The sequence below is a fragment of the Quercus lobata genome, chromosome 4, assembly GCF_001633185.2.
Source record: "Quercus lobata isolate SW786 chromosome 4, ValleyOak3.0 Primary Assembly, whole genome shotgun sequence".
NCBI lineage: Eukaryota > Viridiplantae > Streptophyta > Magnoliopsida > Fagales > Fagaceae > Quercus > Quercus lobata.
In genome coordinates, this window is record NC_044907.1 from 10,298,899 (window position 1) to 10,312,168 (window position 13,270).

The window sequence follows — 13,270 nt, forward strand, 5'->3', positions numbered from 1 at the left end:
TTGTTCACTTTTAATTATATTATTGAAATATTCAATTCAATTTACATATGATTTTTAATTAATTTTTGCATGCACCATTGGGCCACATTAAATTATTTGCATAATTTTCTCTAAGTGAAATATATTGTCAAAATTTCAAGAAGTCAAAAAAATGTTGTTCCGATTAAGAGTTTATTATTATTATTTTTTTTTAATTTAAAAATATTTTTTAATTTAAATTATTTTGATATTCTGCCATAACTTTTTTTTTTTCAGCCATAAAGTCAGATTTTATACTCGTGCACATGCTATGTAGCTCTTTTTATGCGCGTGCTTTGGTCTAAATGAAATTATTATTGATGCATGTTTTAAGAATTTTATAAGAAAATTTATTATTAAAAACCTAAAGTTTTGGGTTTTGATAAAACTTGGTTGCACGTGATGTGATTTCGAACATGATTAAACTTATTTTTATTTTTCTAAAAATTGCTATCTATTTTGTTCTATTTCAATTATAATAAATAAATATATTCTTAATTTATATCTAATTCGAACCCTAATACTCGGACAGTAGAAAATTCTTACCCACGATTAATTATAATATTAGTATTAGTATATATTATATCATTATTGGTAGTACATATATAACAAAACATATTCTACTAACCTTTTTGTTTTTTGTTTTTTACTTCCTAGGCATCTTTGACTAATGACTAACATCGATCTATAGGATGAGAATGGCGGTTATTAACTCATCCTAAAAGTTTTTTTGGTAGAAACTCATCCTAAAAGTTGAAACGTACACATTTGGAATCATCTTTCTTCTACTACTACAGTATATAAACAACTATAGTTTAAGATCCAAATCCATTATCTTTTTCCTTTAATCTCTTCCTTATGTTTGTGTCTCGTACGTGTCTAAGTGGAGAGAAACAAACACAATGGAAAGTAAACCTTTTTGTTGGATTCTTCTATCCTTGCTCATTCTTTCATGCTTCGTGTCTCAAACTCATGAAAAAATGCAAGAACAAACTCTAGCCTATCTTCACAATTCCATATTGAAGAAAATTTCTGGCTTCGACACGAGTTTTTTCGAGGCACTCAACAGTTTCAATGAAACTAATGTTCATCCTCAGGAGGGGTTGAAGGAGAGAGATAGGATTGAGAGATTGCCTGGACAAGAACAAGTGAATTTCTCTCAATATGGTGGCTATGTCACGGTGGATAAATTAGCTGGTCGTGCACTTTATTATTACTTTGTTGAAGCTCACCATTCTAAGGATTCATTGCCTCTTCTTCTTTGGCTTAATGGAGGTATTCAGTACTATACTTGATCTTATCTCAGTCTCCAGTTAATGTCACTATTTTTTTTTTGATAAAAAGTTAATGTCACTATCAACTAGTGGAAACACATGTATAAATAATTTTTTCTTTTTCTTTTTCGTTTTCTTCTTTGTTTATGTGTTTAGTGCCTTTTCTTTTTATTAATTTGTTTCTTTTTAAGTTTTAGAGATAGACAGTGAGGGATAACCGATAAGGAAAAAAAAGAAAAAAGATAGCATTTTTTTTTTTTTCCCTCACAAAAACAGGGCAGCGTTAGCTTTGGTATAGGGGCCTAGGGGGGTCTTGGCGGTTGAACCCCTAGACCAAAGCTAACTCTGCCCTAAAATAATAAAAATAATAAAAATTTGAACGTCTTGAGGCCCTAAATCTTTTTTTTTTTTTTTTTTAAGTTCAAAGCAACTGAAATAATCTTAAATATGATCCCTTTAACAATCTAATAATGCAAATAAAGTTTCTGATCGAATTTATGAGTGGAGTGGTTGAATTTGAATGTATTTGTTATTTGTTAAGTGGGGATTGGGGCATAGACTAGTCAGTCAATCAGTAATTAGTAAATATTAACACTAAAAAAACAATTAAACAATTAGATAAGGGATGATTCTAAAAAAAATAAAAAATTAGACAAGGGGCGTAGGACAGGGGAGTGATTGAGTGAAGACAAAAATAAATGTTAACACAACAAAAATTTTCTTAACAGAATTACAAAGACTAATAGTTGTCAAAGTTAAGCTGAATTGTTAAATAAAGTTACAATTAATTTATACTTTTGATCGAATTGTGAGTGGAGTGGTTGAGTTTGAATGTGTTTTTAGTTTGTTATATGTTAAGTGGGGATTAGGGTATGGGACAGTCAATTAATTAGTTGTCAGTATATGTTAACAATAAAAAACAATTGAAAAATTAGACAATGGCTAATTCTAAGAAAAAAAGATAAAAAAATTTGACGGGGGCGTGGGATAGAGGAGTAACTAGTGAAGACAAAAACAAAAGTTAACACAACAAAAATTTTCTTAATAGAATTACAAAGACCAGTAGTTGTCAAAGTTGAGAGTTGAATTGTTAAATAAAGTTAATATTAATTTATACTATTCATCGAATCTGCGAGTGGAGTGACTAAATTTGAAAGTGTTTTTAATTTGTTATTTGTTAGGTGAGGATTGGGGCATGGAGCAATCAGTCAATCAATAGTTATTAAATATTAACACTAAAAGACAATTAAACAATTAGACAATGGATGATTCTTAAAAAAATTAAAAAAAAAAAAAATTAGACAAGGGGCATAGGACAAGGGAGTCATTGAGTGAAGACAAAAACAACTGTTAACACAACAACAACTTTCTTAATATAATGTCAAAGGCCAATAGTTGTCAAAGTTGAGTTGAATTGTTGAATAACATTACAACTAATTTATACTTTTGATCCAATCAACGATCGAGTTGAGTGGCTAATTTTAAATGTGTTTTAATTTGTTATTTGTTAAGTGGAGATTGGAGCATGGGCCAGTCAGTCAATTAGTATTTAGTAAATGTTAACAATAAATGACAATTAAATAATTAGACAATGCATGATTCTAAAAACAACATAGACAAGGGGTGTGGGACAAGGGAGTGATTCATTCAAGATAAAAAGAAATGTTAACACAACAAAAATTTGCTTATTAGAATTACAAAGACCAATAGTTGTCAAAGTTGAGTTTTATTGTTTAATAAAGTTACAATTAATTTATACTTTTGATTGAATCTGCATGTGGAGTGGCTAAATTTGAATGTGTTTTTAATTTGTTATTTGTTAAAAGGGGATTGAGGCATGGACTAGTCAGTCATTTAGTAGTCATTAAATGTTGACAATAAAAGACAATTAAAAAATGGATGATTCTTAAAAAAAAATAATAATAATAATAAAAATAAGATAAGGGGTGTGGGACAAGGGAGTGATTAGTTGAAAACATAAACAAAAGTTAACACAACAAATTTTTTTTAATAGAATTACAAAGACCAAGAGTGTCAAAGTTGAGTTGAATTGTTAAATAAAGTTGCAATTAATTTATACTTTTGATTGAATCTGCAAGTGGAGTGGTTGAATTTGAATGTGTTTTTAATTTGTTATTTGTTAAGTGGGGATTAGGGCATGGGCTAGTCAGTCAATCAGTATTTAGTAAATGTTAACATTAAAAGACAATTAAACAATTAGACAGTAGATTATTCTAAGAAAAAAAATAAAAGATTAAACAAGTGGCGTGCGACAGGAGAGTGATTGAGAGAAGACAAAAACAAAAGTTAGCAAAACAAAAATTTTCTTGATAGAATTACAAAGACCAATAGTTGTTGAAGTTGAGTTGAATTATTAAATAAAGTTACAATTAATTTATACTTTTGATTGAATATGTGAGTGGAGTGGTTGATTTTAATTTTTTTAATTTGTTATTTATTAAGTGGGGATTAGGGCCTCGGTCAATTAGTCAATTAGTATTTAGTGAATGTTAACTTTAAAAGACAATTAAAAAATTAGACAATAGATGATTCTAAAAAAAGAAAATAAAATAAAAAATTAGCCAAGGGGTGTGGAACAAAGGAGTGATTGAGCAAAGACAAAAACAAATATTAACACAACAAAAATTTTCTTAATAGAATTATAAAACCTATAGTAAGCTGTCAAAGATGGGTTCAATTGTTAAATAAAGGAATTGGACAAAGTAAAGAAAAAAACTAATTGATAAAAATATTCTAATTAATAATAATTAAAAGTCAACATTTTTTTTTTTTTGAGAAATAATTAAAGTTCACTTAACAACAATAATTAATATATATATATATATATATATATAAAACAATAATTAATATATTTTTAGCTTTTTTATTTTTTTAATATGATATGGAAATCTCACTCTAACCTAATCTAAGTGTATATATGTGTGAAACTCTATCCTAAAAACTTGAACATTGGCCCTTGTCCCCCACCCCAAAAAGAACTTGAACGTATGAAGTGATCATCATGCCAGGGGTATACAATTGTATTGTATTTAAAAACTATAGATTATTTCCATGATTTAGTCTTAGCAATCATAATTAGTATGTTCATTATATGAAAAACAATATACCAAATGAACTTATAATTTATCTTTTATTATCTTATTAGTACTATGAAAGAATTTGAATAAAATCATGTAAACCACAAAATTCATCTCTTACTCAAGATTCCTTTTTTTTATTGAACCCTAAGAAAAAAAAAATCTTGCAGCCGCAGTCGTATAAAAAGCATTGCTACCCCAAAAAACTTCTACTTTGAACTATAGTCAATTGTTCCTAAAGAAGCCTATGATTAATACTTAAAACAATATATATATATATATATATATATATATATGTATGTATGTATACTCAGATTGTTTAACCTAATTATTTAACCAAGTTGATACTTATGTTTATTATTTAAATCTAGGTTATACACATACAGTCATATTACTTAGTGCGGAAAAGTAAAGAAGGCAAGCAATGTAATGACCTAGGGAAAGCAATGAAACCAACAGTTTCAAGGTAAAAAACCTAGGGAGGATTTAACCTAATCTATAATCAAAGCAACAAATTCGCTATGATAGAATGAAAATTTTACAATAGATTTTTCCCTAAATCTAAAGCTACCTCTTATAGTACTTATTCACACAATTATATGCAGCTCCAAATCTACGGACTCTTTTATTTGAATTTGTCGCACACAAACACCCACATTTGTGACTCTGAGATCTCACTCAAAGCTTTAAATCGTTAGCTATGCATGATTTTGTAGCAGCAACTTTAAATCTACTGGTTCTAATAATGTGTAGATGGAATTCAGGTAGTGATTTTAAAATGAGAAGGCACAGAAACTTTAAGGTCTCAAAAGAGTACCTCCAAAGTCATAATAAAACGTGACTTAATTAGGGTTTCCTTTAAATACTAGAAGACTTAGATCTGAAACATTAATCACTAAATGGGCTTAATAAGTTGTTGGGCAGCACTTTGAGTATTGTCTAATATATATAAACCTATAGACTTAGGAATCTATGTTTAGACAAGTTTGTGCTCTCGATTTGTGAATTGTTCTAAACTTTTAAAACCTAACAGGAATTACAAATTACTTTAGCATTTATATTTTGATGTTAAAGGCACTGGCATATATACCATATAAATAGAAAATAAAAGTGTAAAATTTAAATACTATAACTCGATATAATATTTGTCAACAGAGAAGAAATGTTATCTACATCTTAAGTATCTGCCACCTAGTTATAATATGGTCTTATTTGATGATTATTATTCTTGCTTAATTTCTCCATAGGTCCTGGTTGTTCATCTCTTGCTTATGGAGCAATGCAAGAGCTCGGACCATTTCGTGTGCACAGTGATGGCAAAACACTTTACGACAACAAATTTTCATGGAATAATGGTATAGCTATATATCTCATAACATTTATTTTATGGTTATTATTTTTTTCAAAATTTAATAATGTCATTCTCATTATTTTCCAAAAACAGATTTTCAATATTTATTTATTTGAATTTTCTTTTCAGCCGCAAATGTTTTGTTCCTTGAATCTCCTGCCGGGGTAGGATTTTCGTATTCCAACACAACATTGGATTATAGTAAAAATGGGGATAGAAGAACTGCAGGAGATAATTATGTGTTTTTGTTGAATTGGCTGAAAAGATTTCCTGAGTACAAGAATCGTGATTTTTATGTTGCTGGAGAAAGCTATGCCGGGCATTATGTTCCTCAACTTGCTCATACTATTCTCTTCCATAATAAGAAAGCTAACAAGACCATTATCAACCTCAAAGGAATCATTGTATCTCTCTGTCTCTGTCTCTCTCTCTCAAAACACACACATATAAAATTGTAAATTAGATAATAGTCTATGAGAAACAATTAGTTAGATGTCACACAACAAGCGTTTATATATCTTTAAGCTTTTCGAAATGAAGAATTTACTGAAACTTAGATGATATACTACTTGTTAGTCTTTCCATTCTAAAATATTATCATGATGGTGAAGGAAGACATCCTTAGTATATTAGACTGTAATTAACAACATACTTCGTTTTGGTGATCACATGACTTATAAACTTTAAAATGATTTACAAGGTGAATTGACGTTCTAGAGTGCAATTATTTATTGAAAAACTGTTTGGTAGAAGCTTAAATAAACAAAAAACAGTTTATAAATTTTATAAAGTTTGTTTGGTTTGTGAGTTTTTATTTTTTATTTATTTTTTTCAATTTTAAAATCTGATATTCATTATTCAAGATCATTGAGATGTTTTTAAACTCCAAATTGTTTTTGAAGCCAATTTGTAAAACACAGCGGACTGCAGATATATTCACATATGGATAAAATGAGTATTTTTTTTTTTTGGGGTTGTTGATAATTCGATAGTTAGAATAAGATAGAAGAGATTTAAACTTAGAATATTTTCGTTAAAAACACCAAACATCTAGAAGGTACCAACTAGTTAAGTTATAAGGTTTTTAATAATAAAATATGAGAATATTGATATCGTTTTTTAGAAGTAAAATGTTGATTTGCTAGACTGATTAATCATAGGAATAAGGATATTCTCATTACACATGTAGAGATAAGAGATTTAAGTCACTTTGATTCCATGATTTCTTAAGTTACAACTTTTACCATTTGTAAAAGAAATTTCTTAAAAAAGTTATAAGATATAAATACTATCAAATGAAAATTATAGATGATTTAATTATACAAATTAAAGGTTAAAATGTGTGGGCGGCTGGTGTTTAATTTACATAGAAGTATCCATGATTCAAATTCTCCCAACTATCGAATTGTTAAAAAAAATAATAATAATAAAATTAAAAATAAAAATTAATTTTTTATTTTTAAAGCAATAATGGTGAAGCAACGAAGAGATGAAGGTAAAGGTAAGGTTCTCGGTTCAAGAGGCTTGAAATAGTTGTAGTGCAAGTGACATAATTCTAAAACTACTTATATATAATAAGTATTATAATTTTAAAATTAGTTTCTTGGTTAGCCTAGAATTATTTTGAAGTTTAACTAGTTAACATCTTTGACGTCTCTAATAGAAACATGTATTTAGGGTTCAAAACTTTCTTCCATCGTAATTATAGAATTACAAAACAAATATCTTAATGTTTTTGTTTTCATAATGCAGATTGGAAATGCAGTCATCAACGATGAAACAGATACGCAAGGAATGCTTGATTACCTTGAGACCCATGCAATCGTTTCAGACCAAGATGTGTATCAATTACAAAAATATTGCAACTTCTCATCCAATGCCTCCACTCAGTCTCATGAGTGCATTGCGGCCAGTGAAGCAGCGTCGAAAGATATTTCCTACATCAATATCTATAACATTTATGCTCCCTTGTGCTTCTCTTCCAATCTCACAGCTCAACCCAAGAAAACATCTGTAAGTTGATAAAGTTTTCTAGTGAGTTTGAAACGAGAAAGAATAGAACAAGAGGGAAAATGTGCAAGTGGTTAGGAAATTAAGGAATCCAATTTCTTAAAAAGTTTTGTAATTTTTTTTTTCTAATTTCCTTCATTGCATACATGCTTCTAATTAAGATCCAATGGTTCTTAAATTTTTAACGAACAAATGTGCTTTTAGCTTTAGAAGTTATTACACGCATCATTCATGTTGCATCAGTCTAAAAAACTTGGGTGCGTTTGTATAAGTTTGGGAAATGGCGTTTTGGGTTTAAAATGAACGTTTATAAAAAGGTTATGTGGAGTTGTAACAACCTTTTGATTTTTAAAAATGCATTTTTAACACGCTCATTATTTAAAAAGAGATGTCATTTATAATATATCATATTATGACTTTTTGCTCCTAAAAATGTAACTTACATTGTTCTGTTATTTTGTGGTGCAGATATTTAAATTTGATCCATGCAGCGAGTACTATGTATACGCTTATATGAATAGGCCTGAAGTTCAAGAAGCCCTACATGCCAATGTTACTAGACTCACACATGACTGGGAACCATGTAGTAATGTCATACAAAAATGGGTTGATAGTCCATCAACCATCATTCCCCATTTGCAGGAGCTCATGGCCAATGGCATTCGAGTGTGGATTTTCAGGTAAAAATATTATTGTCATATCTTTCGTTGTTCTATATTGACACAATTAGGAATTAACCTTTATTTTTTGTTGTTGTTACTCTCTCTAATTAATTATGTCCACCAAAATGAAGTCGTATTGGAAAGCGAAAAAATTATTAAAACTGATGATGATGTTTGATGGAATTAGACAAGATGACTAAATGAAAAACAAATTAATGTTAAATGTTTGGAGAAAAAAAAAACTTGAAGAACTGAAGTGAAAACAGGTCAAAGTTAGATCATTGTGATTTGTAATTTAGCATTATTGTTATTATTGCTAATTGGTTTATAAATAATTACATAGTTCATCTTTACTAAGATCAGTACTCCACCTTAATGGAAAAAATTAACATCTTTCATTTGCGAAATTAGCACAAACTTATCTAGCTCCTTTGAGTCTCTTTATTCTAGAGAAAAAAAATTCCAAAATAAAGAGACCTAAAGGAGGGGGCAAAGATCGAGATTTAAGTTTTCAAATGAAACTTTACAGAATTTTTATTTCAGATTAAAAGAAAAAAAAATTTTGAAACCAATAGGTCTTAATCACTATTACTTGGGGTTTAATTGGTTATAAAATGGTTACGGACCACAAACTACAATATATAGAGGAAATCAAATCCCAGATACAAGTCATCTTAACTTCAAAATCACGAGTTTTGAAGAGTTAACCTTAATTTCTAGGATGTCTCAGTGCTTACCACACGTTAACATGTTAAAGGCAAAGAAGTTATTGATTATTTCACTGACTTTTTACCTCTTGTTTAATACTTGTGGATCATATCTTGGCATCCTTATATATTCTGATCAATATATGATAATCAAAGTATATATACAAATCTCAAATGAGTCTTTATTGGATGAAATGCAGTGGTGATATTGATGGAAGGGTTCCTGTTACATCAACAAAATACTCTATAAACAAAATGAAGCTTCCTATAAAGACTGCATGGCATCCTTGGTTCCTCACTAAAGATCAGGTATTGCATAGTTCTGTTTATCTTGAAAATTTCAATACATGTTTTTGCTTCAAAAAGCTCAAAATATTCTAACATCCTTTATTCAACAGTGAAGATAACTTTTTTTGTTGTTTTCACAGGTTGGTGGCTATACACAAGTGTATGAGGGAGACCTAACATTTGCGACAGTAAGAGAAGCAGGACATCAAGTGCCGAGCTACCAGCCCGCGAGAGCATTTTCTTTGATCAAACACTTCCTTGAAGGCAAACCACTTCCTGATATTAGCAGACATAATTAATTTCATTTTTATCTACATTTCATAAGTCTACATAGGCTCTAGCTAAGTTGGTTCCTTTGCCTTTGTAGTTTCAACTATGTTTCTTTTGATCATCTGCTTTTACCTAATAAAAAGTTAATAGCATGTTTCTATTTTGAGCAAAAGCCCAACTTGTTTTTACTTTTCAATTATTTAATATGTGGTCCACTTTTGTTCCAACAATTATATCACTGTTAGGGTTCATAAATGTGTTGGTGAACCCTGGTGTAGAACATATCAGAATTAGGTTGTATTAATTAAACTGTTTTAGGGTTGAGTCTGGGCTAGAAGCTACTCAAAGACGACAAAGGTTGGATTTGTTCAAAAATGATGAGTTGGTGATCTTTTACTTATATATATTATCTTATATATAAATAATTTACGAGTGAAACTTGTTGTTTCATTGTAAGATAAATATTTGAGGCTTTAAAATTGATAAAAATTGGACTCAATTCAGATTTGAAATGAGTGAGATGTGATCATTTGAAGTTGCTACAATTTTGCTATCTCTAAGTGTTTAATTAACCAAAAATTAATTCACTTGGCTGGAAATTGTTTAAACAATAAATTCACTTGATGTGATACTTTATTTAACCAATATTTTTCTCTATATAAACCAACTATTGTTACAAAAGAGGGTGAAAGGCTCACATACAAGAGTAAATCTAAAAGCCAAACTTTCTTGAACTTAAAAGAGTTCTAAATTCCTCTCCACAGTGTTTCTCATTATTAAGGGACTGGATTGTCTTTCTCTTCTTCCATTGCGACCTGTCGTTTCTAGAATTGGGTGTGGGTCCTATTGTTGCCTTTGTTTCTGTGGGAGCTCTTTGGCGCTGCCACTGATTTCTAGGACAAAAGAGAAAGAAGCACAATGACCATGAAAGTGATTTTTGTTTTTTTACTTTAACCGTTTAATCATTCATGTATCAAACTAACAAACATGTCCATGTTGGCAATGGTACTTTTTTTTTTTTTTTTGGGTGCAATATTTAATTTTCTAATAATTTTTTTTAAACATGCATCTAGTAAACAACCTAGCATTTATCTACAATAGCATATCATATGGCATTTTATAGACATATCAACTCGTTGCATCATTATCAACGTTGACGTATGTATCTCATCATGTCCTAAAATTCATCTAAATGGACATATCATCATCTCATCCACAATCATAATCTAACATTCATCTACGCATGTTACACGTCCTACCCTTCGTCTAGCCATTTCATTCTTTATCTCATGGAATAAGATATTAAATGGCATCATGTAGCATAAGGGCAGCAAGCATATCATTACAACATTCAAGGGCCGTAGGCATGGAGTATCAATCATGTTCATCATCCAAGCATTGCACATAGCAAGGCATCATATGTTCATCAAGCACATCGCATTCATTGCATATATGCATGTCCATGTCATAATGCATGACTTACATTCACTTATCTCACTGTTTCACAACACCACAACACATATACATTAATGTATGTCCATGTTCAAACGTATGTTCAATTGTTCACACAAGTATATTAACCCTAGTTCTTAATCTAATAATCAAAGCATGTAAAATGTGTTATGCTACTACATACTAACCTAAAAAAACATAAACTAAACTATACCGACCTAAAACATGCATTTAAACTAATAAAATAAAAAGAAAGTAAAAGAACAAACAATTCTAGGTTTCTCGGTTAAACATGCATGCGCATGTAGAAGCATGCATATGCATGTTCTTGTCCAAGCATGCTTCTAATCTACAAAGCAATAAACCTAAACTATATAGAGGATAATCAAAACAATGGAAACAAGAAAAAAAAACAATAAAATAAAAGAAATTAAGTTAGACCCTTACCTCAAGTACGAGCTCTTGAGGCTTGATTTTGACCATTCCCCTCGGTCAATTTACAAAACAAAATACCCAATGAGTTAGTAAGTTTGACTAGAGGGATAAGAACCAAAATAGGTCTTAGCCAAGAAACTTTACTTTAAGACGTTTTTTGAAGTAAAAAACCTCTCTTAAATTACTTTTTTTGGAGTGGATTTAGCGTGTTTTGGAAAAAGGACCATGAGGCCTTTCATAGTGTTCAAAGAGGAGGGGTAGGGGTCTTCCTAAGTGATGTGGGATTAGCTCTACCACATTTTCCATCAAAAACTTTCCTTACATGACTTTTTGAAACCCTAAAGTGCACGCATGTGCAAGGCTATGTATTCATGCTCGAAGCTATGTACGCATGCTTAAGATTCATGCAAGGTTTTTCTTTTCCAAAACATCTTTCAACTAAAGAGTTCTTTTGGCTAGACCTTAGATCAGCCCTAAACCTTTCTAGTGGTATCGTCATTGGGGAACGACTGAACGAGGGCTCAAGTCATAAGAGATACAAAATGAAGTGTTTATACAATCCAAGGAATCTTATTGGAAAGAATTTTTGTAATTTCAAACAATCTCTCAAACACTCTTTAGGTCACAAGTTGAGTGAGTTAAAAACAAGTTCTTTCAATGTTAAACAATACATGTATGTATCTATATATATATATATATGTACACACACTTGTATTTTTTGTATTAAAAATCTGTCCCCTAAGTAACAAATCCTGGCTACACCCTTGTCTTACAGGGTAATAGTTAGGTACTCAATGCTCTACCTTTCTTAATATTGCAAATGTTAGGTCTCCATCGCCCACTTGTGTACAGCCACCGACCTGTAACACCAACAAAGAACTTAGCTCTCCACTTTAATTAGCCAAGGAAAAATCCATTCCTTGGAGTCATCGTCTTTTGTCTCATACTCATCTTTTCCAATCCTCCTTTGTTTTTATTTCTTTTGTTCAATTAGTCAAGGACAAAGGGTTCGTTTTCTATCAGAAAAGTGTAAGCAGTTATAAACAAATACATTTTCTTTTTCTTTCTTTCTTTTTTAAATCAGAAAAGTATAGAAAATTATCTATACTATTATTAAGACAATAAAACTCTTTGGCGTCTAGTTTTTGTACTTCCAAAAACAACCTAATACACATTGAAAGTTATTTAGCAATTATAAAGATGGACACGAAAATTTGAAACTATCCATCAAATTCTACTCTCACTAACAACCGCACACACCCACATAATTACCCCTTAAGGTTACAATCCCACTAATACAGCAGTGGAAATTAAGTACTTTTCCAAATTTTATTTTTATTATTCATTATTTATTTCATTTTTAGGAAAAACAATTTCTCTAAAATAAAATGAAAATAAAAAAGCCTCCAACACGCGCAAAAAGAGTAAAATGTGAGAAGATACTATTAATTAACTTTTAGTGTGCATTGAATTATAAACGTGATCTAAAATTTAAGAATTTGAAATATGTTAATGTGTTAATCTATAATTTGGAATATGTTAATCTATAATTTAAAGTGGTTTTTATAAAAGAAAAAATTAATGTGTAGTTATTTTGGACCATTTAAAAAAGTGGGCACCAAGAGGTCAATTCTCTTAACAGTGGTATAGATATTCTTATAAATGAAATACTGAAATAGTATAGATATTGGACCGTTACTCTAGA

General features: G+C 29.9%; 1 protein-coding gene across 1 annotated transcript; it reads left to right on the forward strand.

Annotated features, from left to right (window-relative positions):
• The first annotated feature begins 765 nt into the window (after positions 1-765).
• On the forward strand, positions 766-9,776 carry LOC115987485 (serine carboxypeptidase-like 40). The gene is made up of 7 exons (XM_031111045.1): positions 766-1,293; positions 5,638-5,745; positions 5,871-6,145; positions 7,494-7,754; positions 8,220-8,431; positions 9,321-9,429; positions 9,549-9,776. The coding sequence occupies exons 1-7, from the start codon at positions 921-923 to the stop codon at positions 9,705-9,707; spliced, it is 1,497 nt and encodes a 498-aa protein (XP_030966905.1). The 5' UTR covers positions 766-920; the 3' UTR covers positions 9,708-9,776.
• The last annotated feature ends 3,494 nt before the right edge of the window (positions 9,777-13,270 follow it).